At 44.6% G+C, this 26,080-nt stretch overlaps 1 protein-coding gene across 1 annotated transcript in view; it reads left to right on the top strand.

Moving 5' to 3' along the window:
- TRPM6 (transient receptor potential cation channel subfamily M member 6) overlaps window positions 1-26,080 on the top strand; it is a 1,703,532-nt gene that overhangs the window by 882,843 nt on the left and 794,609 nt on the right. Inside the window, exon 18 of the mRNA XM_069625828.1 lies at window positions 18,454-18,615. Coding sequence (XP_069481929.1) covers window positions 18,454-18,615 — 162 coding nt within the window. The remainder of the gene's footprint in view (window positions 1-18,453; window positions 18,616-26,080) is intronic.

The following is a 26,080-nucleotide window of genomic DNA, read 5'->3' as shown; positions in this document are numbered from 1 at the left end:
GAGTCTTAGAAATAAGAACTCCATATCTGCAATAAAGAGTAATCCCAATTTTGCGGCCACCAAGAGATGGAGCGTTACCTCTCGCTCCATCAGTTTAACTGGTAGTTTTCAATGTTGCCAAAATTCCCCTTTATTTATTTGGAAACTGGATGATAATTATACATTACTTTCATTGGTTAACTGACAGAAACTGAGGATTCGGGGGAAAAACGAACATGGCAGGGAACAGCACATGACAGTTAGATTTCATACACATTTCCAAGATTTTGGAACAATCTAATTTAGCCCAAAGTTTGTGCTTCTTCAAGGATTGATAATAAATCAAAACAAAAAAGCAAGGAAACAAAAAATAAATCAATAGAATGGCTAGACCCTGTTACACCCTTCAGTTCCTAGCAATTTTAACTGTCAATCAAAGTGCCATTCAAAGATCCAAAACCGAACAGCAGAAACACAAGGGAACAGATAGAATGTTTACTTACTTCAGTATTCTGCAAGTAAAAAACAAGCACAGGCTGTGACACCACATCCATGCATATAGTATTATAACGCATTATCCCAGAAGCCTTGACTGATAGAACAAGGCGCCTGATGTTTCTGCCGATGACTAATTGATCCCATGTTTGGGGAACATAAAAATTAAAAGGCCTTTTTGCTATGGCAGGACCTTTTTCCATGCCACCTACACCAAACATGTCTTTCAGCATTTTAAGATGAGGCAGCACAATAGCAAACCACAAACATACCTATCGTGTGGTGGATGCATTTACACAGGATGCTCTGAGAGTTACTAGGACACAAGGAAAAGGCCAATGGGTGAGAGTACCTATAGTTTCATTACCTGAGTAGGCTTTGGTGTATCATATATGAATAAAGTGGGATGGCTAGAGGGCTCCACTGTGTTCAGGCATTGCACGCAGTGCTTTGAGTCAGCACAGCTTTATCTAAGCGGATGTCTAGAAATAGATGGAACCGGTAATTTGGTCCCAACGTCTTGAAGAAGCATGTTTGCTCAAAGAGGCTCAATTGGTGGCAGATGGCTTGGATCCTGACATCTCGACATCCATTCACTAGGGCTCTGTGAGGTGAAGCAGGGGCTTGGTGTGCAGAACTGGCTGGGTGCATGATACATTCGCTCTTTGAAGGTGGCTTGACAGCAGTTCAAAGGGTGCAAACGGGTCTCAAATGCTTTAAATACATTTCTGAGTAACATCAGTGCCAGAGGTAATATCTATGAACAATTCTGGGGGTCTAGTAGAAAACTCCTACTGACTGGAGTGCTATTGTGCACTTCCAAACCAGGGAAGCATACACATTCACTCACAGAAACACTGATTCCAATCAAGGTAGGTTTCCTGGTCAAAGTGATCGTAATGCAGCCAGTCTTCAACGTCGTCTAGATGAAGTGTCTCCATTTCTCTGGACTGATGGATGTCCTCACTTAAATCAACAACTAGTGGGTTGCCACTCCATTTATAGTAAAATCCTAGCAGAGGAGTTTTGCATTTTCAGGCCCTCTGCTAGAATTCAATTAGGATGACTTCTCAAGCCATTGCCCATCCTCTTTTACCACGTTTCCCAGATGCCTGAGCCCCCAGGAAGTTACTTTGGGGCAGAGAAGAGCTTGAAGGGAGTAATTAAAGATAGTGCAAACCAGCTCTCCTTAATCATATCTTATTGGTTGCCTTAGCTATGCCCATGTCCTGCATTCTGGAAAACAAAAGGGATTAGGGCAATTTTGAACAGCAGCATTGGTTATAACTCAATATTCCTGCACACAACAATATTATCCTTCATCAAAATATTGATTCATCTCGTCATCTGCCAGCATTGAAAGTGTAGGATGCTAATATACTGCCAACAGATATGTACATGTGCTGAATAATTGTATCGTGAGAGCTATAAAAGTGTCTTCACGCTTCCAAATGAGTTGATCTGGCAGCAAATGTTGTTAGGGAACCCTTGCTTTGAAGTGGTGGACTACAATGTGGACAAAATAAGACTTACACCATGTGATATCCTTTCAATTATTCATTACACTTTTTTGGGGGTTCTTCAGTGTGTGTTCTTTTGCAAATGTGATGCCAACAAACAAATCATAAAGAACTCTATAAAGTGGTGGATGATTGAAAGAATATCACACAATGCAAGTTGTTGTTCTGTCCTCTTTGTACTAGATGTGAAAAAGCTTTGGAGAATCCATATTAAGTTAACATGGTTTGGGGGCGTGGCTTGGAAGCCATGTAGGAGGACGTGTTCAGCTGGAGCTCCCACAGATCCGTATACTATCCTGAAATAAAACCGTGCAACAACTGATTCATTTCACCAAAAAAGCAGATGCCCGTGTAGGGGAAGCAGTGGTGCGTGTATCGATGACATGAGACGCGGTCCGCAAGGATTGAAGAGACAATTGGAGCCTTATTAAGCTGGCAGTAGCCCGCGGCACGCAAAGAGAAAATGGCCGCCGCCGACGAGCCGTGAAACTAAGGGGAGACTGGTCTGTGCGCGAACAACTGGACTCTGAAGCTCGGCATCCTGACCGGGAGTCCGGGGCAGGCACTGTTGTGCGGGCTGTAATCCTGGGAACTGCAGAGCCAGAGTGTGCCAGTGAAAATCGGGCACAGAAACTGCCGGCAGCGAGGAGCGCTCCGAGCGAGAGAGGCAGGAGCCAGGCCTGTTCGGAGTGCTACATTGTCTCCGAGGCCACAGGCTCCGGCGAGTGAGAATGGAATGACACGCACGCCCGGACGTGTAATTGTTAGAAGGAGCGGGCAGCAGCGGATACATTTGTATCCAGGCAACTAAGGAGAGGTGTGAGTTAACATCTCACCACAGTAAGGGACACGAACGCCTCTATAAGTTAAATATGGAATGGTTGCCTGCCCGGAGCTACTGATAGTGGGCACGTTCACAGACTACGGCAGAAGGCACAAACTTGGCTCACACTTGCAGATGGGATTGGCCCCACGGTTGGAATTTGGAGCAGCGGCGGAAATGTTGACACACGAGTAACGTGCCCATAACGTAGCAAGGGAAGACAGATGGAATCAAGACACTGGTAACCTGCCCCCCAGAGCTAAGCACCACGAGCAAAAGTCACAGAGGCCAGGGGAAGGAGACCCCCCTGGCATAAGCTGAAGGCGAGCAGGGGGCAAGAAAAGCGCGCCTGGCGGAGAGCTCCGCAACACACCACCTTCGTGCAGGTGACATCGGTGACCAGGTGGGGCTAACGCCTGATGCACGCTGGGCCACCATTTGCACCCGGGAGGGCTCATGGACATTGGTTTGTGTGCCCACAGAGCCAGACCAACAGAGCTGAGGCCCACAGACGGGGAGGCTTGAATTGCCCAGGCACAACCACGTGGGAGGACACAATCCACTCCATGAACAGGTCCAGCAGTCGAGGAAACTCTCACTACAGCCCGCCCTGCCCCTAACCGTGGCCCAACTTGACTACAGCTGGGGGCCACACGCTGTAAGGCTTGCACATACAGGTTCTGACACACCAAAATGACCAACAAACTGCCTAGAGCAAAGGGGAAGCAACCCACGCTCGACGAATATGCCAGAACATCGCCGGGAGCAGAAGGGGCCAGGAGCAAAGACAAGACCCTCTCCGGGGGCACGGACGCCATGGGCAAAGACCAGGAGATCCTTGCTGCAATAGCTGACTTGAAGGTGGCTTGGGAAACTAAACTAGGATTGGCTATGACCGAGCTGAAGGCGGCACTGGAGCTCAAAGTCGGGGCAGTACAAGAGGAGGTGGTGAATCTCCTCCGGCAAGATGTCAGAGCGCCAGCAGAACGCACAGGTGACCTAGAAAAGGAAGTGTTCCCGAATACTGCTGCGTGTGCTGCCCACAAATACGAGCGTCATGCCCTGGTACAACGCGTGGGCAACCTGGAAAGCAGGGTGGAGGAGGCAGAAGGACGGGCCTGGAGGAACAATATTCGTATCGTTGGATTACCTGAGGGAGCCGAGGGATCCAACCCTACGGAGTACATTGAATCAATGCTGCTGCAGGAGATACCGGAGGAGTGCTGACCGAGGGGTTCGCCATGGAGAGGGCGCATAGAGCCCTGATGAGGAAGTCACTGCCGGGAACCCCCCCCCCCAGGCCGATGATAGCCAAGATCCTGAACTATCGTGACCGGGAAAAAATCCTTGAACACTTCCGGAAGGGGGGAACGATACAAAGAGCGTCAGCAAACATCACGGCATACCCGGATTACACCTTGCAGGTGCAACACCGATGCATGAACTTTGGGGCCGTGAAAAGAAGGCTGCGGGAAGCAGGCTACAAGTATATGCTGATCTACCCGGGGAAACTGAAGGTGTCCCACAAGAGCAGAACATTGTTTTTTGAAACCCCGGAGGACGCTACAGAATGGGTAGACATGCAGAGCTGCCCCCAAGAATCGGGCATCCAGAAGGAAGACGGCGCAGATAAGTAATAGGTGACCGTGGCACCCATGGTGTCGCAGTTTAAGACATTGGGACTTGAATATAGTATGGGATATAGTCTGCGGGAGATGCGTGATTAGGGCTATACGGTATTACCCAAATTGCTCATTTACAATTGTTCAAATGAACAATTGACCGAATTTAAAGGGTCACAATTGACCATTTCACAATTGACCGAATATATAGGTTTGGTAATATATATATATATATATATATATGGGTTTTGGGGGGTTTGGCGTTGCGTGGGGGGCTGTGGGGGGTTTCCCCCCACATATATGGTACAATTGACCTTCACAATTCGGTCAATTGTGAAAAGGTCAATTGTCATTCGAGCAGTTGTAAAACGAACAATTCGTATACAACCGGCTATACATATACTCACGATCCTTGAGCATGGGAAACCTAGATAAAGGCGTAGGAGCCTAGCGGCACCAGCCCCCATACCCCCAAAGCGAACAGACTAGTTAGGTTACCGGCAGACCAGTGACACCCTGCCAGGTTCCTGATCTCGGCATTCCGAGGCAGGACCAAATGCGGGGGAGCCTGAGATCCAGGGATGGAGCTGGGCATCAGTTGGGGTTGGGTACGGTGGGGGGAGGGATGCGTTTGTATGCAGTGGTTTATAGTTGAGCTGGGAGGGGAGGGGGTTTAGTTGGGGAGTTTTTGTTGGAAGTGGGAGGGGTATAAGCCCGATTTTATGTCGAACCAGGCGGGGGGGTAACCTGGGTAGGGAGAAGGGACAACCCAAAAATGGCGTCAGGTAGTCTGAGGCTAGTGACCTGGAACGTGCGAGGCCTCAAGAGCTATCTGAAGAGGAACAAAGTAATGATGTATCTGAGAAGGCTAAAGATTGACATAGCATTATTACAGGAAACCCACCTTACTAAGGTGAAGCTGGAGGTTTTCAAGAAAAAGTGGAGAGGGACTACTACAGGAGCCACATATTCAGTTTATGCGAGGGGGGTCATCACGTGGGTGGCACCTCATGTACCATTTCAGCTGCTTCAGTCCACAATAGACCCTGAGGGCAGGATGACAGTGGTGCGGGGGATGCTGGAAAATACGGAAGTAAGCAGTGTTAACCTATACACCCCTAACCAGGATACAGCGGCCTACTTTAGGGCCCTATATGGCAAAATTGGCCCCCTGCTCGGTGGCGCGATCGTATGGGGAGGGGACTTCAACTGTATATTAAACCCCAAAATGGACAGCCTGTTAGACCCACCCCGGCAGCAAAGGCATTACAGGCCCTACTGAGAGACTTTGGACTTGAAGATATCTGGAGACAGATTCACCCAGCAGAGAGGCAGTACTCGCACTACGCGGCCCCACATAATCTGCACACGAGGCTGAACTACATGTTGGCCTCCTCGGAGCTGGTGGGAGAAATGACAAGTGCGGAATACAAGGCCAGAGTGCTCTCAGACCATTCCCCCTTGGTCCTGGAGTGGAAACATCAGCCCCCTAGAGCGAGAATCCCGACATGGAAGCTTACAGCTGAGGCCTTGCAGGACTTGGGATTCCGCAAGGATTTGAGGGAGGCGATCATCGAGTATTTCGACATTAATACAGGTAGTGTACAATCGAAGGAACCCTATGGGAGGCATTCAAAGTGGTAATACGGGTCACAGCCATTTCTAAAGCTAGAGGGCTCCAGGGGGGCATTGAGCGGGAGTTACAAGAAACAGAGAAGGAGCTGGAAGGCATAATGCGGAATAAGGGCACCCCTCAGGTGGATGAGGAACGGGTGAAGCTGCTACAACAAACTAGCAGAGAGCACTGGGATAGATTATGCAAATTGAGCTATAAAAAATACGTTGAAAGGCAGCATGCAGGGGGAGATAAACCGGGCAGGCTGCTGGCTTGGTTATACAAAAACGAAACTCCTCGACCAGTGATTAGGGAGATTAGAGGCGAGGAAGGCCAGACCTGGGACACCCAAGAGGGAGTGAATGAGGGGTTTCTTAGATACTATAAACGTCTTTACGTGGACGAAGGGGGAGACATGGATTAGGAAATACAGGAAACATTAGAAGACATAGGTCTACCCAAATTAGAAGATCAGGAGCGGGAGGACTTGGATGCCCCGATCACATTAGAAGAATTAGATATAGTGATCCAGCACCTACCCACGTGTAAAGCCCCGTGGTCGGACGGGCTCCCCAGCAAATTTTATAAAACGTATAGGCAAGAGGTACTCCCCCCCCGCTGCTGGCTACGCTTAATGAGGCGTTTGAGCTCGGAAGGCTGCCAGAGTTCCTGCGGGAGGCGGTGGTCATCCCGCTCTTAAAACCGGGTAAGCCAAGCACAGATTGTGGGTCATATAGACCTCTATTGATGTTCAACCAAGACAGCAAAATCCTTACAGCAATGCTAGCAAACAGACTCAAGCGAGTCATCGGTAAACTGATCCACCCCGACCAAACAGGCTACGTTCCTGGCGGAACATAACCGACAATCACAGAAGACTCCACCACATTATTCACCAAACAGAGGAAGACCCCGGCAAATTAGCAATAGTCTCGCTGGATGCTATTAAGGCCTTCGACTCGGTGAGGTGGCCATGGTTGCTTGCGGCTCTGAGAGAATACGGGATGGGGCCGGGGTATCTGAGGTGGGTCAAAATGGTATATAGTTCCCCAATCGCGAGGCTAAAAACGGGCACAACAATCTCAGACAAATGGCAACTCAGTAAGGGTACTAGACAGGGTTGTCCCTGGTCGCCCATGCTGTATATCCTTGCGATGGAACCGTTGGCGATCTGCCTCAGACAACAGTATGGGGAGGTGGGGATCCAAACTGCAGGGGGATCACACCTCATATCATTGTACGCTGACGATATACTCCTATATTTGCGCTTCCCAGAGGAAAACTTGCAATATGTCCTGGAGGTGATGGAACGTTACGCCACCCTCTCGGGCATAGCGGTAAACCCCAAGAAGTCTAGCATGTTCTCTCTGGGAAGATACCGACGGACCCTGCTGAGGAGACTACCGGTCTTGCCGATCCCCTGGCAGATTGAGACATTCCGCTACTTAGGAATCGATATATACCACACAACAGGAAAGGAACACAAACATAATACGGAAAAGGCAGTTGAGGGGATTAAGAATAGCATGGGATTCTGGTCCAGGCTACCCCTGGCCATGATGGGCACAGCAACTTTGATCAAAATGGTGGTCATGCCCAGACTGTTATATTTTTTTGCGAACATCCCGTATGTGATTACCAAACGGTTCTTTGGGAAGCTCCACAGCCTATGCAGGGGTTTTATATGGCACAACTCCAGAAATAGGGTGGCCCTCTGGAAATTACAAAACTCGTGTGACAAGGGGGGCATAAACCTACCGAACTTTGAGTTATATTATTTGGCGGGACAGCTTCAATATGTGGCCAGGTGGATGTCCGATGAAGAAACGGCCGAAACCAGGCTGTTACACAGGGATACAGCCCCTTTTTTTCTGAGAGAGACGGTGTGGTTGCCTAAGTCAAAGGTGCTAGGAATGGCGAGACTGCTTGTGTTGGGCTGGGAAATATGGCGTAAGGCATGGCAATTGGTGGGAAACCCGACCCCTTTCTCCCTGCAGGTTCCGTTGGTAGTGCTATGTGGGGAGGACTGACAAATTATAAAAGGAATCTGCAGATACTGGGAACCGATGGGCCTGGCGACCCTTGGTGATATATGGCAGGAGGGGGAGGCTCTAGACTTTCAGAGACTAATGGAGGACACCGGGGTGCATGAAGGCCAATATATTACCTATACCAGAATTATTAGACGGGTGCGAGAGGGCTGGCCCGAGGCAGTGTGAGCAGAGCAACCTGATGCGGCCGTAGAGACGATGTATGATATTTCGGAGGATGGGCACGAGATATCTCGTCTGTATGAGCTACTGGTGAATAAGGTGGGTAAGGAGCTGCCCCAACTGAGGCGAGACTGGGAGGAGGAGGTGGGAGAACCCATGCTGGATGGACAATGGGATAGAGCCCTAAGGTATCATAAGACGGTGTGCCGAAACGCGAGATTACAGCAAATTAAATTATATGTTACTCACAGAGCTTACATGACCCCAAGAAAAATCGCTAGGTTCGGAGGCCCGGTGGTGCAGAAATGTCCAAGGTGCGGGGAGGTGGAAGCTGGGATGTTACACATGTTATGGGCGTGTCCGGAGGTGGGTAAATCTTGGACAGAGTTGAAGATACGTCTAGCAGAAAAATGGATCTCACTGGAGGTGGAGTCGGCTTGGGCATGCATGTTGGGGGGTTTTACCAGACCACGCAACCTGAAGCACATCAGTAAGATGAAAGATCTGGCCTACATCCTGGCCAAACGGAGAATTGCAATGTGCTGGAAGGCTGCCCAACGACCTAAAATTGAGATGTGGTGGGCGGACTTCATGAAGTGGGCAGATGCAGAAACGGCAGCGTGGTATGAAGCAATCAGCAGGGGAGGGGAGGAAGAGGCGGGACCCCTGATAGCTTGGAGACAATTGGTGACCTTGATGGTGGGACCCTCCCAGGCCAACCAAAGTGAAGATGACACGGGTGATAGAATTGAATTAGATACGCCTGAAGATAAATAAGACAGTGACAAGGAAGCAGGGGCTCTAGTTAAGGGGGGCGGGAGGGGGCAGGACCGAAAAATCTGCATGTAACACAATGTTGTGAAGCTTAAATGTAGTTGTCCTCAATGTGTGTAATGTTTGGAGTGTTGTTTATTAAAAATAATAAAAACTGTTAAAAAAAAAGTTAACATGGGTTGTATTATTTGAAATAAAACCACATGGATGCCAGGTGAGTTTATGGGTTTCCAAACTGCATTGCTTAATAGCATACTTTCTGCAAATCTCTCTTTTAGTAGTTAAAGACTTAGATGTACCAATAGGCAACTGTCTGATAGAAGTCTGTCTTCTTAGTGCCAATTAGCTTTTGACTTGACCCACCATGATAAACTTCTGTACAGTTTCTACATGTACAAAATTGAAGACACATAATACTTTTTTATATGAAATGTAGCCAATTCACATTTCAACTTTTTATTTTTTAAACATTTTTTTATTGTGTTGTAGTCAAAATATTTCGACTTTTCACAAAAAAGACAACTCCAAACGTTAAAGCAGCATAGCAGTAGCAATCATTAAAACGTCAAATGAAAATGAGAAGGGAAGTAAACATGAGTAAAATCGTGCCAAGAGGAAATGATCAGAAGCAGTAATTAAAGGAAAAGAAGAAGAAAAAAAGAGAAAGGACAAGAAAAGAAGAAAGAAGGAACCCACCCTTTTTAAATCTAAAATACACATTTCCGAAATGACTTCCCGCTCATTGATGTAAACCAACCAATTCTCATTCTTTTAACAATTTTACAACTTCAATCGTTAGAAATAACTCATTACCTGAAGCTAGTCTATCCCAAAAGCAATCCATGTCCAACCACCAATTATGGCCAACAAATCTAAACAGCCTTTGGACCCTCAACTAGAGGGTCCCCGGACATTTCCCCAACAATTGCCTAAGTGATTGTAATTCATTATCTTCACATCTCAGGCAAATACCTGACTCAATGTCCTCTGCCCATCTAACATATTGAATTTCGGAAGTGGGCAGAAGATTCAAACAAAATTTTGGGAACTCTGATCTCATATTTGAATCAGGAAATGTCTTCAAATAAGTGGGCAGTGAATATCTAGGTTTATCTGTAGGAGTGAGAGAACCAAAAATCCTAGCCGATCTCATTACTGTAATAGTTCTGATCCAATCCATCCTCTTTAAGCCTTCCTTGACTTTCAAGGGGTTTTGGACTAGAATCTCCACTGAGCTATCAGAAGCTTGTAAGAGATCAGAACGTACCATTTTCAAATTGTTCAAATAGTGATTAGAAGACCCCTGAAGAGTGGCAGAGACATCTTCATATAAAGAAGCCTTGGGGGGAACCGAAATATATCTATACAGAGAAATCCATGTCCATTGTAAGCAAGCTTTCAATGATTGTAGGCCCAACTCGTACCTGACACTAGCTATAGGAACACAGTTTGGAAGATCCAACACTCGTCTCCACAATTTGCCCTCTAATCTCTCCCAGTCTATAAAATAAGGCTGGGTGTTGGTATCAAAACCAAAAAGAAGAGTAGGTAAGACTTTGCCAATATAATATCTAATAACTGGCCAGAGAGAGAACCTGCCGAAACTTGCCCAGGATCTTTTTCATTTGAGAGCCCAATTGTAATACTTTGCCCTCCAAGATAACCGTTGCATGCACTTTTGTTGGAAAGGCTCTAATTATCGAGCCTAGATAGGTGACTTCTTTTGCGATTGGTATGAGTTGATTGCCCAGATGCCAAGAAAAGGATTTAGTAATCCCTAATGGATGCTTAAAGACCATGATTTTTGATTTCACATTTCAGCTGCTGGTGTGGCATTGGACGGTGCACTGTTGAAGTATATTTGCATTCTCTATAAGAAAGCCAGTGATTATATAAGATACTCACAGAGCCTTAAGCCATCCTATGTGTAACTATTGACAATGCCATTAGCAATACCTTTTAGCAACAGAGCATGTACTTCTGTTTAGCATAACATGCACATCAATAGTAACTACCTTCACTCTGAATCAAGAACATTACAAATCTCATGACAGTGCACCCTTGCAGAGGGCATTTTGCCACACCTGCCTTGAGCATCTTGTGAAGCATCTACTTCTTGGTAATCAGTGTCCTCTCATTGGTAGCAGAAGCAAGCCAGATTCTGGAATTAAGACAGTGTGCTTATCTCATGACTCAAGTACTCTTCATTCAAATCTGGGGCCAGATGTGTGAACTTGCTGTGTCACATTGCTGCCTACTGTTTGCTTCATGGCCCTCCTTGACCATAACGTTGCCTTGATCTTGTTGAACAAATAAGGTGCAGGGCAAACGGGCTATTTGTAATTAGGTGCAGGTGAACTGATTTGAATATAATTGCAGGGTGTGTTTTTCCTGTAGCCTTGTTTACACAGTTTTTTTAATGCTGTTACCAAAGCCTGCAATGGTCAGCAGGCTTTGATACCTTCCTTTGCCCTCCTATTACAAAAGTAAATGTTGAATTTCTGATGTAACTTTGGGGTCCAGGCAGTGGTCTTGGGAGTGCAACCTGATGAAGATGATGGCTGGAGAAGGCCCTGTGGGAGAAGTCCTTCATGGGCTGCTTCGCCTTTGCAAACGGTAGCCTCCTTCCCTGGGCAATCAATAAGCATTAAGTTCTTTATGACCGTATGAGTGGTGTGACAAATCCCTAGATGTTGTCACTTCTCCCCAAGAGGGAGCCCCTATCCATGAGGCCAGGGCAGTGAGACCACTACAAGATAGACCCCCCGCGGGTGGTATAATGAGGGAGGATCCCATCGGGAGGGACTCCCCTTCTTGGGATAAAGACGATCATTTAAGTTACAGCCCTTATAACAACACCACACCCCCACATACTCTAACCCCTCTTTTCTCTAATAACTTCTTTGTAGATAGTATACCGATATACTGTTATAAGGTAGAGAATCTCAATAGACTTGGAAATACTATGATGATGAAGAGGGGAGCATGAAGAACACTTGTCATCCAAGTACTGGTACGGGGTAAACCTGTGCATGTATGAAGAGCGAGACAACAAAAGGGATGAATTTGAACATTTATTTATTTATTTATTTAATTTGTATATAGCACTTTACACCAAAGCACTGTACATGAGAACAGAGCGGAACATTAAAATGAAGATAAAGTAGAAAACACAGCAGAGATCTGTATTTACATTGACCTTCTTAACCAGTAAGAGAAGATAAGATCTCAAAGAGACCCGTAAAGTAGAATAGAGAGAAATAGAATGAAGACAGAGAGGGAGAGCATTCCAGTGTAGAGGTGCAAGAAGAGAAAAAGAGTGAAAACGAGACTGAGCACAGGGAGGCCGAGAAACAACTAGAAGGGAATGGGAAGAAAAGCGCAGTGAACGAGAAGGAGTATATAATGAGATAAGAGAGGAGAGATATCGGGGTGCAAGGCCATAGAAGGATTTAAAAAACTAAACACAGAAAATTAAATTGTAAATGGTGATGGAAAGAAAGCCATCCCAGATCAACCAGAGAGGAAGAAATGGAGTCATGAGGAGCAAGGAGAAATAGAACATGAGTAGAGGCATTGAATACAGATTTCAGATGGGCTAGACGAGATAAAGGAAGTCCAAAGAGGGTAGAAGAACAGTGGAAGTGCCGGGAAAATATTAAGGCATACACCAGGAGTTGAGTGGCCTTAAAAGTCATGTAAGGACAGGCTTTCCGAATGTTGTGCAGGTGGAATCGACAAGAACGCGCTGATAAAGAGATGTGATGACTAAAGGAGACATCTGAGTCGAAATAAAGACCCAGATTACGGGCCATAGAAGAAGTAGCTAACTGAGCTGGGGGAAATTATATGAATGGGGGAGATGGGGTGGAATGGTGGTGGAAGGAAAGTAAATAACCTCAGTTTTAGCAGTATTGAGTTCCAAGAAGTGGTCTGTTATCCTAGATTTAATAACAAGGAGACAAGCACTGAGCTTATTGTGAATATCATCAATGAAGTGTGGGAAGGATAGAAAGAGTTGAGTGTCATCGGCACAGAACTCGTGGGATAGGTATAGAAATGACACAGGCGAGTGAGTAGGTATAGAGAGAAAAGAGGAAGGGACCAAGGACAGAGCCTTGAGGAACACCATAGGTAAGCGGAAATGTTTTGGAAGAAGCCTCGGCCCAAATGAGCCAAATGGGAGCAGGCTACATTGTATAAAAACTGATAATGGGCAAAACAATCTGTCGACTCCAACCGGAATATGCAGCAGCTGTAGAATTTCTCAGGTTTCTCTCAAACTCTCAAAGCTGCTTGGGAGACCAGAGGTGTACGAGCACAGAGAACGCTTCAGAGCCGCTGCAGCATTTCTTCACGGGCGCTGCAGGAGCAGTCCTGAAAAGGAGCAGTCCTGAACACCAGCCAAAAAGCGGAAAGGAATTTGAGCGGCACAGAAAAGTTCTGCACATCCATTGCAGTCGCCGAGAGAAACCTGAAGAAGCCGAACCGCAGAATGGGATGCGACGCTGGCATCTCAGATGCGGAGAGAACTGCTGAGAGGCCAAGCCATGCAGAGGGAAGCCACCCTGCTGTCGCACATCCAGAAAGAAGCCCAAAGAAGCAGGGAAGCGGACTCCTGTCCCTGGAAGTCTCAGCGACATAATGGGATGCCTGCGAAGGTAAAGGGAGGAACAGGAGAACGAGGGAGGACTTGGGCATAGCAGGGAAGCAGACAATAACGGCTCTGCCTTGGCTCGATAGATGGGCTACCCATGTTGACCCATATATGCGTCAGACCTGCGTGAAAGCTCTGCTTCCTCATGTCAGTGGATGTGCAAACACCACTGGCCTTCAGAGAAGGGTTAAGGAACCCTACCCAAGAAGAATAAGAGAATCCAGGGTCGGGGACCCTAACCAAGGACGTAATACGAGTTATATTACTCGCGGCAGCACTTGACAGCATAGTGAACCAAGTCTGCTAAGTTACTGGAACAGAGAAATACGGGTCTGGGGCGTGCACCAAAATAAGGAGAGAAACTCAAGTTATCTTCCTTGTGGCAGTACTTGGCAGGAGACTGAACCAAGTCTCCTGAACTCAAGAAACGGGGAAACCTGGTTTGGAGAATCTTAATATATTGAGTACCTAACTGTCACAGAGTGTCCTAAAGAAAGGATCAGAGAGACCAGTGTAGAGGAGCAGCTGCATGCCTCTGCAGGAAACCCTGCCCCCCCTACCTCCCATATGTTGGAGGCCTGAGATTGTGTCATGTTTGACAACAGCAGTTGTGCCAATACCCCAGGGTATTTTTGAAAGAAGATACCAATTGAGACAGCCCTACCGAATGCATCCCAGAAGGGATGACAACTTGAGGGTGGAACTCCCTGAAGGAATATGAGAAGGAGCGGAGAAAAGAAGCCAGTGACGCCACAAAAAAATTATACACAACGTCTCAGGATACTGACTGAAGAGAATGTATGGATCCTAAAAGAAACTAATGACGAAGTAAAGAATCGAGTGAACTCTCAAATATAAAGAAAGAAGATTATACGTGCACAAAGTGCTGCAGAAAATCAACCGTTCAATAAATGTACAGACGCTGAAACTCAGGGTACACCAAGTCATCATAGAAGCTGGCTATATGTAGTGATTAGAACGCAGGCAAAGCCACCATTGTATAGAAACTGGACATTGGTATCATGAATTTAGTAAGCCAGGACCCATGAACCAGGAAGAGAAAGCTGTGCGCAGCAAGAATAAGCAGAATCGCAGAGCTGCAAGACAAGGCTGTCTGGCCTGGAGTCAAGACTGAAGCAGCCACAGTCAGCTATCTATTCTGAAAATGGGCGAACATGCGAAGGATGAATCATCCCTTGTTAAGGTGCAAAGAAAGAACACCAAGAGTGTCATGTTTAATTCATTTAAAGCATTTAAAAGCTGCAAAATGAACCAAATAGTGGTCTCCTGTCACGTGAGCTAAGGATGAAAATAGAGTTCGAAGTACTCTCACTTCCATGTATTCTAAAAGACAAGGATACTTTGCAAGGTCAAGTTCAAAGGCAATCTTCATGGCAGAAGGCATGGGCGATGAGAGACTCTGGGCTAATTGGGTGGGGAGGTAGTGTCAGAGTTGATTGAGTAGAGGAAATAAAGGAGTGAGTGGATGGAACAGATAGAGTGACTGGATCGGATAGAGTGAATTGAACGGATCGAACGGATGGAACAAATAGAACAGATGGAACGGATGGAGTGGATGGAACGGATGGAGTAGATGGAACGGATGGAGTAGATGAACGGATGGAGTAGATTCAATGCATGGAGAGGATGGAACGGATGGAACAGACGGAACGGACGGAGCGGATGGAACGGACGGAGCGGACGGAGCGGACGGAACGGATGGAACGGATGGAATGGATGGAGTGGGTGGAGTGGATGGAGTGGATGGAACAGATGGTGTGGATGGAACGGATGGAGTGGATGGAGTGGATGCAGTGGATGGAACAGATGGTGTGGATGGAACAGATGGATTGGATGGAACAGATGGAGTGGATAGAACGGTTTGAACGGATAGAACGGATGGAGCGGACGGAGCTGATGGAACGGATGGAACAGATGGAGCGGATGAAGCGGATGGAATGGATGGAACGGATGGAAAAGATGAAGTAGAGTGAACGGATGTTACAGATGGTGTGGATGGAACAGATGGTGCGGATGTTACGGATGGTGCAGATGTTACAGATGGTGCGGATGTCACAGACGGTGTACGGATGTCACGGACGGTGTGGATATTACAGATGGTGTGGATGTTACGGATGGTGTGGATGTTATGGATGGTGTGGATGTTACGGATGGTGTGGATGTTACGGATGGTGTGGATGTTACGGATGGTGTGGATGTTACGGATGGTGTGGATGTTGCGGATGGTGTGGATGTTGCGGATGGTGTGGATGTTGTAGGTGGTGTGGATGTCATGGGTGGTGTGGATGTCGCGGATGGTGTGGATGTCGTGGATGGTGTGGATGTCGCGGATGGTGTGGATGTCGCGGATAGTGTGATGTCGCGGATGGTGTGGATGTCTCAGATGGTGTGGATGGTGTGCATGGTGTGGATGGTGCTGATGGTGTGGATGGTCGGATGCTGCAGATGATGCGGATAGTGCGGATGGTGCGGATGGCACTTTTACTGATAACCACCATATCACACCACTACACTTACTCTCTACTATCCACCATAATTTAACTAGAACACAGGTACACCCCTGTTAATTCCGCCTAGCTGTTCACATAAAACATCACCTCATCACCCTAATAAAATGCAGCTAGCTGAGCAGATTCCAGCTAGGCATTCCTCAGGCCTAACACAGCCAGAACCCAGTCTAGGTGTCCACCCACCAGACGGAACACATCCAACTGATTTCCTCAGCATCACACCTATCACTAGGAAGCAGCTATCATCCAACAACTACATCAGCTGCACACATATCTGGTGCACCCATGCACCATACAACACTCTCTCTCTCTACTGACTTTAACTACGGTTCCTGGGCGTGTTCAACATACTAGCACTTTGAGGTCATACCAATGATATATAAGGCGCTATATAATGCCAAGTAACATAACATAACAACATAACATGCCCCATCCCCTTGCACCTGGGTCTGGGCTTAGGTGCTGCTAAGTGAACCTAATGTTCCAGGCCTGGCACAAGTGTGCCAACCAATTGTAGTAGTCCACATAACGAAGGACCTTATCGTTTGAGAAAATGTGTATCTAATGTTTCTGAAGATGACATGTTTTAGAGAGTAGGCATATGTTGTCCAGCTGATAGTGGGCAGCCAATCACAATCCTAGTTCCTATTGAAAGTATACTTAGATGTTCCCCTTAAGCCAATCTCGAGCCTTAGTAAGTTTTTCATTATTGCCAAGTAATATGATGTAGTATGACGTCACCAGTAACGTATTTTTGATATAAAAGCTATGATTTGTGTGAAGATCGCTGAGAGAAATTGAACGTACGTCCATAGATGTTCGTTGTAACTCTGTGTTTTAGATAACTGTTAATAAAACAGTACTTTGCCATCTTCCTGAGTTGGTTTGGTTATTTGGACTCGGAATGTATCTGTGTGATCCCATCCATTACATATGCATGTTCCTAAAGGAACCTAAGCTCACCAGGGAAAGGGAGTCATTCTCCTGGTAACATACAAACCTAAAGGAAGCATTGAAGAGTCTGGGAAGGGAGTCATTCCCCCAGGCTAGTGGAGGCCAGATGCCAAGAGAACGGAGTCATTCTCTTGGGCAGTAAAAGAAGGTACCAGGACAATTTTCAACCAGGCCAAGGAAGACATTCCCACTGGTACGAACCGCTGCAGCTTTATAGTATTTTGGTGAACACTTTCGGACAGGGGAAGGAAGTCATTCCCCCTGGGGAGGACTTGGAAGTGTAATTCTTTTTTTAAAAACTCTGACCATCACCCCAAGAAAAGAGAGCCATTCTCCTAGACAATGAAGATTTTTAAATCTTTAGTTTGAATAAGTGTGTGAGGACAGAGGTAGAGATTTGGACACATGACGGTGGACATTTGAGATGAGTGGACATTCTGACATAATCCTTAGTATTTTAGTTGAGTCAGAGAAACCCCTCTCAGAGTTGGTGCAAGTTAGGTTTCTCTCTCTTTTCATTTGACAAATAAAAGTCTATGCCCAAATTCATGCCACCCTTGTGTCAATCTCCCCCTTCTGTACCCTTACACTGGTCACAACTTTTAATTAATTCCCTGTGAGTCACCCACTCCCTCTCACCCCAATCCATTTGCGATTCACACGAAGTCGCACAACTAGCAGAGCAGTTTGCAAAGGCAACAGTTAATTGCATTGGCAGATTTTTGCATTGAAAATGTGGTTTTCTGCTTTCAAAAGCAGCAGGTTTGCATTTGCAAATGTGGCCCTCCCACTTTATCATCAATAGCAACCATTTCTTCCCCGGTAAACCATAGCCACTCACAGGAGAGAGTGAGTCATGCAGGTCATGCCGTCAGTCGGTGCAGATGGCCACACTGCAGGAATGCATATGCTTGATACTGCCTATGATTGAAGTGAAAACATCGTATTTACGATAATTCCCCAAACACCTTGTTCATTTTTCAGTTCACCATCAAGTGTCCTCTTCTTGGAAACACAACAAACATTAGCCGAAAGAAAGGCAATTGAATTTACACCTTGGCTTTGAAGGCCTCTGCTGAATGATAGGTAGTTAATTACCTACACCTCACAGATACCACCCACATATACACTGGCATTTGTATAGAAAGGAGATAATCTACTTATCTTCCTGGTTTTCTTAAGTACCAATTGTTCTGGAAGTGTAACATGTGAAAATATCACTTTCTAGCCTTCTTATTGGATAAATAAATATTTGTATTCTTTCTTCAAGGTGATAGTGTGCATCCTTCTTCCACCCACCATCGCGATGCTGGAATTTAAGAGCAAGGCAGAAATGTCTCATATCCCCCAGTCCCAGGACTTTCATCAGTTCACACGGCTCTATGTGGACTCCAGTGCCAGCATCAGCAGTGCTAAAGATGAACTTTCTCTGGTTAGTAAAATAAACTATCTTACCTTCTGCTGAAGCATCTACTGTGTATGAATTTGAAGAGTATGACTAAGAAGTACTTTATCAAAATATTGCAACTTTTTAATTGGAAGTACCTATTTTATTTACATATAGATTCCAGAAAGGCATGGTTGATCCCAGCCTTTCCCACATAATCATTTTAGGGCTCACGTTTCATGGAACATAACCTCGGGGCTATTTCTTATTTGTAACTTCTTTTTTTTACTTTGACACAGGGTAGAGTTAAATGCATGCTTTTTTTTAGTGGGTTTAGTTGTGCCTATTAGTCTTTTGAGGTATGTCCAGTGATTACCTTTTACATTTGGATCTGTTTTAGAATGACTTTGAATTCAGAGGAAGTCCACTTTTCTGTTTATGTGTGTTTGTGCATGTGTGTGTGATAGAGAGAAAGATACATGGAGAGAGAGAGAGAGCAAGAAAAGAGAGAGAGCATTTGGTCTTCAGTCACAAAGACAGAGCTCCCTCCCTACTCAACTGTTATATCTCACTTAATATTGAGTCATGTTGCTATGTTGGAAAACGTGGGTGGGAGCAGCTCACTGAGCTCACTGAACTGAAGGACCCCCTCCCCCAAGTCTATGTATTCTAGGTAAGGCAGGTGGTTTGAGCTGGGAGAAAGCAACTGTCACTTACAAGGCGTTTTCCTCCCTTTCCTTTGAGTAAGGTTTCTTGATCTAAGTGCAAACATTTGAGACATGAGACATATTTCCTTGTGAGAATCCATTTCTACTCATGTATTACAACTGCTCTAATACAAGTACAAAATAGTTTCAGAACACCACTAACCTGATCAGATGACAGCAACTTTGTGACAATGAAAAGAAGAGAGTCCTGCAGTCCGCCACCTGAATTGATACAGAACGGAGGGAAGCGTAACTCCCAGGGAAACCCTCTGGGGAAGAAAACCCTTGGACGGGAATCGGCTCACTCATGGCCTGTTTTCAGGAGCATCTTGTACATGTTTTAATTGGAGGGTCGAGCATGGCGAGGGAGCCCCAATCAACCGAGAGAGATTTAGGGGATTTTAAATAGTGGGTAAAAATGGTGCCTTTTACAGTACACTTTCTGTGAAAAATTGGGTAAAACGGCACACAGTTCACAATCAGTTTTGCAGGATAAAACCTAAAAAATACAGAAGATGACAGATCGCCAACAGTGTACAGGAGACCTTCTCAAAATATTTTCATGATGCCCACAATATATGCCAGTATTCTGCCAGTGTAAAAACAATACACATGCTGGCTGTGCCTAAACATGTCTTTCCATGCAGACTGCACCAATTTATGCCAATATCCCTATGTAAGAACTCTAATCATGCTGACATTGAACAAGATGGGTCATGATGCCAGTAAAAATGTCATGGCACTGCAGGAAAACCTGTCCATATGGTTGAACCAGTATAGGCCAGTATGCACACCTAAGAACACACACACAAAATCAGTAAAACGGCTATGCCACTATAACAAAACACATCCAAACTAGCTGAATCATTGTAGGCTAGTATCCACACGTAAGAACACTTATCATGTTGGATTTGCACGCAGTGCCATTGAAAGTGCTATACCCACTGTACAAGAATATGTTCACAACGGTTGCAGCAATTTAGGGCAGTATCCCCACTTACACTCAATATGTTGTCTTAGCCCATGTTGCCAGTAAAAATGTCATGACAGTGTAAGAAAACCTTTGCATACTGGCTGCACCAATGTATGCCACTATACACATGTAAGAACAATACGAATGTTGGCTTTACTCATAATGCAAGTGCAATGCTTTGCCGACTATAAGAAATGATGTCTATGCAGGCTGCACCAGTGTAGGCCATTAGCCCCGTGTAAGAATCCCCAGAATGTTTGCTTTGCCCACCATACCAGTAAAACATGTCACGCCACTGTAAGAAAACATTTCCCCTTTCTGTAATAACTTGGCAGCTGAAGAACGATGGTCTGGTTGATTGGCCTGTTGTGCTATAGACACACTATGGACATTCATAAGAGTACGGCCAACAGCAAGGTCTTCAATCATTGAATATGACCAAATGACTTGTCCTGATGAAGGCTGGTTTTTCATATACAGAGCCTCTTGTTCTCAAGCTCTGATAGGTGATTGAAACAGAGTTTGTAGACTGGTATGTTTTTAACAGTTGTGTTTTGTTATTTAACACTTGCAAGGGGTACTAAGGGGTTAGGTGTTTTGACTGACCACATTGGAGACTGTGGAAGTCTTGCATGAGTTTATGAATCAATATGCCTGTCAGATAAGATATATAAAACATATTGGTAAAATTACCCATACTTGGTGATTATATGAATATGAAATGGTATGCTCTATGTATGTTGTCCCTTTTTTTATATACTGTGATACAAATTAAATACATTCATTGTTTAAAGAATGTGTTTAGAATTATGGTTTGCATGATCTTCATGCCTAATTAACACTATTTAGTGTGCTGTTTTGTAAAGTTGAAAATGTTTTTCATATGTAATGAGATATCATGAATGTTTATGAGTTACATTAAAGCCATTAAGATATGGTCCATGAAGTGATGGAAGTGTGGCCAAAATTATAAATGATGCGGTTCCTGATGAGTGTTTTATGTATACTCATAAGCAACAAATCAGTAGATCCCATGGGTGACCAATAGCGCCTGATATAAGGAAAACAGGAGTGCTTTTTACTAAGGAAGGTGAAGTGGGAGTTACAGCAGTCCCATTATTTCTCGTGGCAAGCATTGTTAGTCTCCGATTAGGGTGTGACCACCCCTACTACTGTAACATTCTTTAATGGGGATGGACATGGAGCCTGTCAGACTCAGCCACTCTGTTCAGATCCCACATTACAGGAGACCTAGATCACATAACTACTAAGATTGAATTATAAAGTGAAATGGGATATTTTTATTTAATTGTCAGGTTCGTAATCCATCAGTATAACTCATAAGAACCTTTGGAGCAAAGAAAAATATATTAAATTAAAATACATTCATTGCAAATCTTCAATTCTTTCCATAATTTAACAATTTAGGGCTTACATGCAAAGAAATGTAGAAGGCATTTTACATCACTGATGCATATTCTTTTTTTCCGATCTGCACAACAAATTTCCAACCTTAAGACTTTATTAATTTGACTCATCCACCAACCACACAAAATGTTTACCTTTTGGCCAGATAGGCAGGTTTCCTAGCCTTAATGACTTATGAACAAGACATGATGCTGTGAAAACAATGTATATTTCTAATTACATTCAAGGCCAGGTTACCAATTGATGACAAAGGATCACATTCCTCTTTTTCAACAATGCACTTTGGTGCTAAGTGAAAAGATGTTTTAGGAGGCATGTGGTGTTGTCCATTATGCGAATCAATAGCGCCCCCCCCCCCACGTCCCCCACCACTGATATGTGCAAGCATTAAAGCTTAGCCTACTGTTCTGAAATGTTCTGCTGGAAGAAAATGTTGTGTCCATTTAAACAAATGTAATTGGAAGAAAGCAATTTGAGCTTTCTTCTCAATATGCGTATTACATTTCAAGAATGGGTAGGGAGGAAGGAATTCAGTGTCATGACTGCTAGGCAATCCTGTGTAATTTCTTCATTCCATCCAAAAAATACTAAAACAGCTCAGTCTAAACTGGACTTGTTTTTTTTAAAACACTTAGGCCATCCATGCTTTGATTGGATACAAGACAGCCTTTACGGTGGAGGAAATCAACAATGGATGATATCCTCAAATATAATTGTGTGTCATCTGAATACATTTGAATGGTGATCCCACACTGCACCACTGTATCACTCAACTGATCTATTTGCATATTACCAATCACTGGAGACAAGAACTAACCTTTGGGTTCCATGCAGGTCGCAAACTGTGGAGGGCCTGTGTACAATGACTAAGGTCTGATAGAAAAGAAAGAGGATACTCATTTAAGGATTCTACCCCACCAGGCCCATGTGTCATGCAAAGATGCTCAGGAGCATGAGATACTGACTGTGTCAAAAGCCACCAAGTGATACTGAAGCATAAGTAGACAGGCTATACCCAGATCAGTATCTTCGATGCATCAACCACCACATTTACGGTAACTATCTCCATTCTATAGCAAGGTCTAAAACCTGACTGATAAGACTGGTTAAGATGTATTAGAAGCTGATTTGCAAATCCTTCTCAATGATCATCCACACATGGAAAAGGTGTGTAATGGGTCTAAAATTCCCCCATTATAATGGATCAAGAATTACAAACTGGCAATAAAACGGACAAGGCATCACCCGTTAGCTGCCTTTAGATGTCAGGACGATCATCCATATAAAATGTAGGTCTTATGGCCTGTCCAGTTGAAATCAGACTTCTAAAACTAAGTCTGGAAAGCTATGCAATTATTTTATACCCACTTTGTTTTCATGTCTGGTGGGCAATAGACATTCCTGGCATGTTGCTGCTGTATTTCCTCTCTGAATGATTTCAATAATTGTATTAGTTAGAAAATGAGGTCATTAGACTTTTAAATTGATTGAACAATAACGTGTTCTTGGATTCAGTTAATGCAGTGACAAACATCTCTAAGAAGAGCATGTGACCCATTTCCTGCTCTTCCAATAATCTAATGTTAACAGACGGCCTTTGCTTATTTAAATTAGCTGTGATTCCTTTATAAATATCTGCTTGCATTTTGGTACTGAGGGCAGATGACCATTTTTTGTATAATGTTTCTTCCAACCAGTGAATGTTTTTCTTCTTTCTCAACATTGTCAATGAAGGTAGTGCCTCAAAACCTCGATAATTCTTCATGTTTAGTGTGTTATCCATAGAACACTGTGCATTGACAAAGAATGTGTCAAATTCCATGTAGTTGTCTACTTGTCCCAGTATTCCTTTTCGTTTGTTTTGGTTTTTTATAAGCACACATTATATATTTTACTTCACTTGTGTTTTTGAGCTCCTGTCTCCACTGCTTCCCATTCGGCAAAGCACTGCACTTCCCTCGTGCACATCTCTGAAAACAATGCTAATGCAGTAGAATAAAATATATTACTGGGATCTCTGATTGCCTCTTCTTCCCATAACAAGTACCTGCGTTCGAATTGAAACTTCTAATCTTTCGCTGTCAATTTCTCTAACTTAAAAATAAAAAGGCCTTCCTAAAATGTATCATGTTAACTACGAAAGACGATAGGGCATAATGTTCCAGACGCTATCTACATTAACTTGCCTCTTTTTTAAAACCTATTTTTATTAACATTGTGTAGCATCTACAATGAAACAAACCCCGCTTCCCATCTCCCTCTACACCCCACACCCCCTTCTCTGTACCCCACCTCCCCTCCCTCGATAACCATAGGTCGTGATCATCGTTCTTTGCCTTTTCTTCACTGTCGCATCTCAGAGATGTTTTATATAAGGTCCAAAAGGCTCAGGCTATGCAGGCACCAATGGAGTTTGAAGTCATTTTGGAAGTAGGATGACACTCGTCCCCAATCCTGTTTGAATGCCCCCTGGTCTCCTTACGGATGTTACCCACTCCAGGGCTACAAAGGTCCACATTTTCAAAGGCAGTCGAATTCAGTCAGGGCTTGTTCCTGTTTTCATTTCTGCACTATAACCAACTACATTACTATGGGAATTATCAGTTATGTTTTCATTTGTGTTTTGGAAGGCAGACTATTGACTGGATCCCATAGGCCACAAAGTCATTCCATCCCTCCCACCTCTTTATTTGTGGTAAACATATCTCCTAGCTGAGCTGCTACTCCCTCTCAAAAGGGTTTGAGCGCTAGGCATCCCCACCATATGTTTGCCTCCTTTATTCCTGGGTGCCATTAAGATTTTCATTGCAACCCGGGGATGTTTATTCTGCCAAATAAACATGGATATAATTTTATGTAAGGACTCAAAAAAGGATCTGGGAAGGGGAACGGGGAGAGCCTGGAAGTGATAGAGAATCCTGGGCAGTACCACCATTTTAATAATTTTATTCCCTAACCTTGAGATGGAGAGGGGGCACCATCTTTGCAAGGCAGCTTTGACATTATGCAGCAGGTGCAGATGTTTTGCGCCATACAGTAGGTCTACCGTTTTGGAAATGGTAACTCCCACGTAAGTAATTCCTTCTTGCGCCCATCTCATTTGAGAATTTGCCCTATCTGGTCTTGCTGAACCAACAAATGTAAGATTTCTGACTTTTGCGTATTTATCTTAAGCCCTGCGATCTCCACAAATGTCTCCAGTTCCCACACTAGACCAGCCATTGAAGTCGCTGGTTCTGTCAATGTCAGCAACATATCATTGGCGAAGTCCATCATTTTCTGTTATTCCCCAAAGATAATTCCCTTTATTGTTTCTGTACTACGAATCTTAGCTAGGAGAGGTTCCAAATATAAAGCAAATAATAATTTGGAGAAGGTGTACCCCTGTTTCGTTCCCCGTCTTATTGTTATTTGCCTGGAGAGATTTCTGTTGATTGATATCCTTATGGAAGGCGTGCGATAATTTGCCTATATCGTTTGTACATAATTGGACCCAAACCCCATGTGCTCCATCGTGAAAAAGGAAAAAAAACACTTGACTCAGTCGAATGCTTTCTCTGCGTCTAGCGAGACCATTAGTGCCGGATTTCTTGCAAACGAGGTCTTCTCCAGTAGGTGACAGACTCGTCTAATATTGTCAAACATCTGCCTCTCTGGGATGAACACAGATTGGTCAGGGCCTATTAGTTACGGACGAAGTGTGGTAAGCCTTTTTGCCAGGATTTTGGTATAAATCATTGCAAATGTGTTTATCAGCGCAGTGGGTCTGTAAGACCCGCGGAGTGTTGGATCTTCTTTCGGTTTTGGGAATACTACTACTTTCGTCACTTCCATTGACAGAGTAGTTCTCGCTGAGGACCTGAAGGAGTTATTTATTTTTGTTAATGAGGGAAATAGTCTGTTCTTGAATTTTTTATAAAAGATTGCTTGGAAGTAGTCTGTGCCTGGGGCTTTGTAAATCGGTAGATTTTTGATAGCGTCTGCCAACCGTCTTCCTGAATCTCCCCTCCAATTCTTCCCCTTCCATATTGATGATTTTTGGAGGTGGGCTTGTGCGTAGGTACTCTATTTGTAAGTCTGTCTTTGGGTTATCTGAGGAGTATATTGAATCATATTACTCAGCGACTCTCTGCATTGCCACAAGGCTTTCTGGGGCCTGGTACCGCTCTACCTACAAAGTTCTTTTTCAAAAACATCTTCTCGAGCTCCCCGCTCATCCACTTCCCACTCTCTGAGGGGCAGATTTGATTTTATTTTATTTTATTTATAAACCGCAAAAAACCAGGCCCAGGGGCAACCGGGCGCATACTCTTAAACATGTTACAAAAAGCAGTAGTTACAGAAGTTACAAAAATATACAGCATATAAACATGTACATACTCTTAAACATGTTACAAAAAGC

The sequence above is a fragment of the Ambystoma mexicanum genome, chromosome 6p, assembly GCF_040938575.1.
Source record: "Ambystoma mexicanum isolate Mex_15411 chromosome 6p, UKY_AmexF1_1, whole genome shotgun sequence".
Taxonomy (NCBI): Eukaryota; Metazoa; Chordata; class Amphibia; order Caudata; family Ambystomatidae; genus Ambystoma; species Ambystoma mexicanum.
Note: the sequence above shows the minus strand (reverse complement) of the source record. Positions and strands in the feature narration are given on the sequence as shown.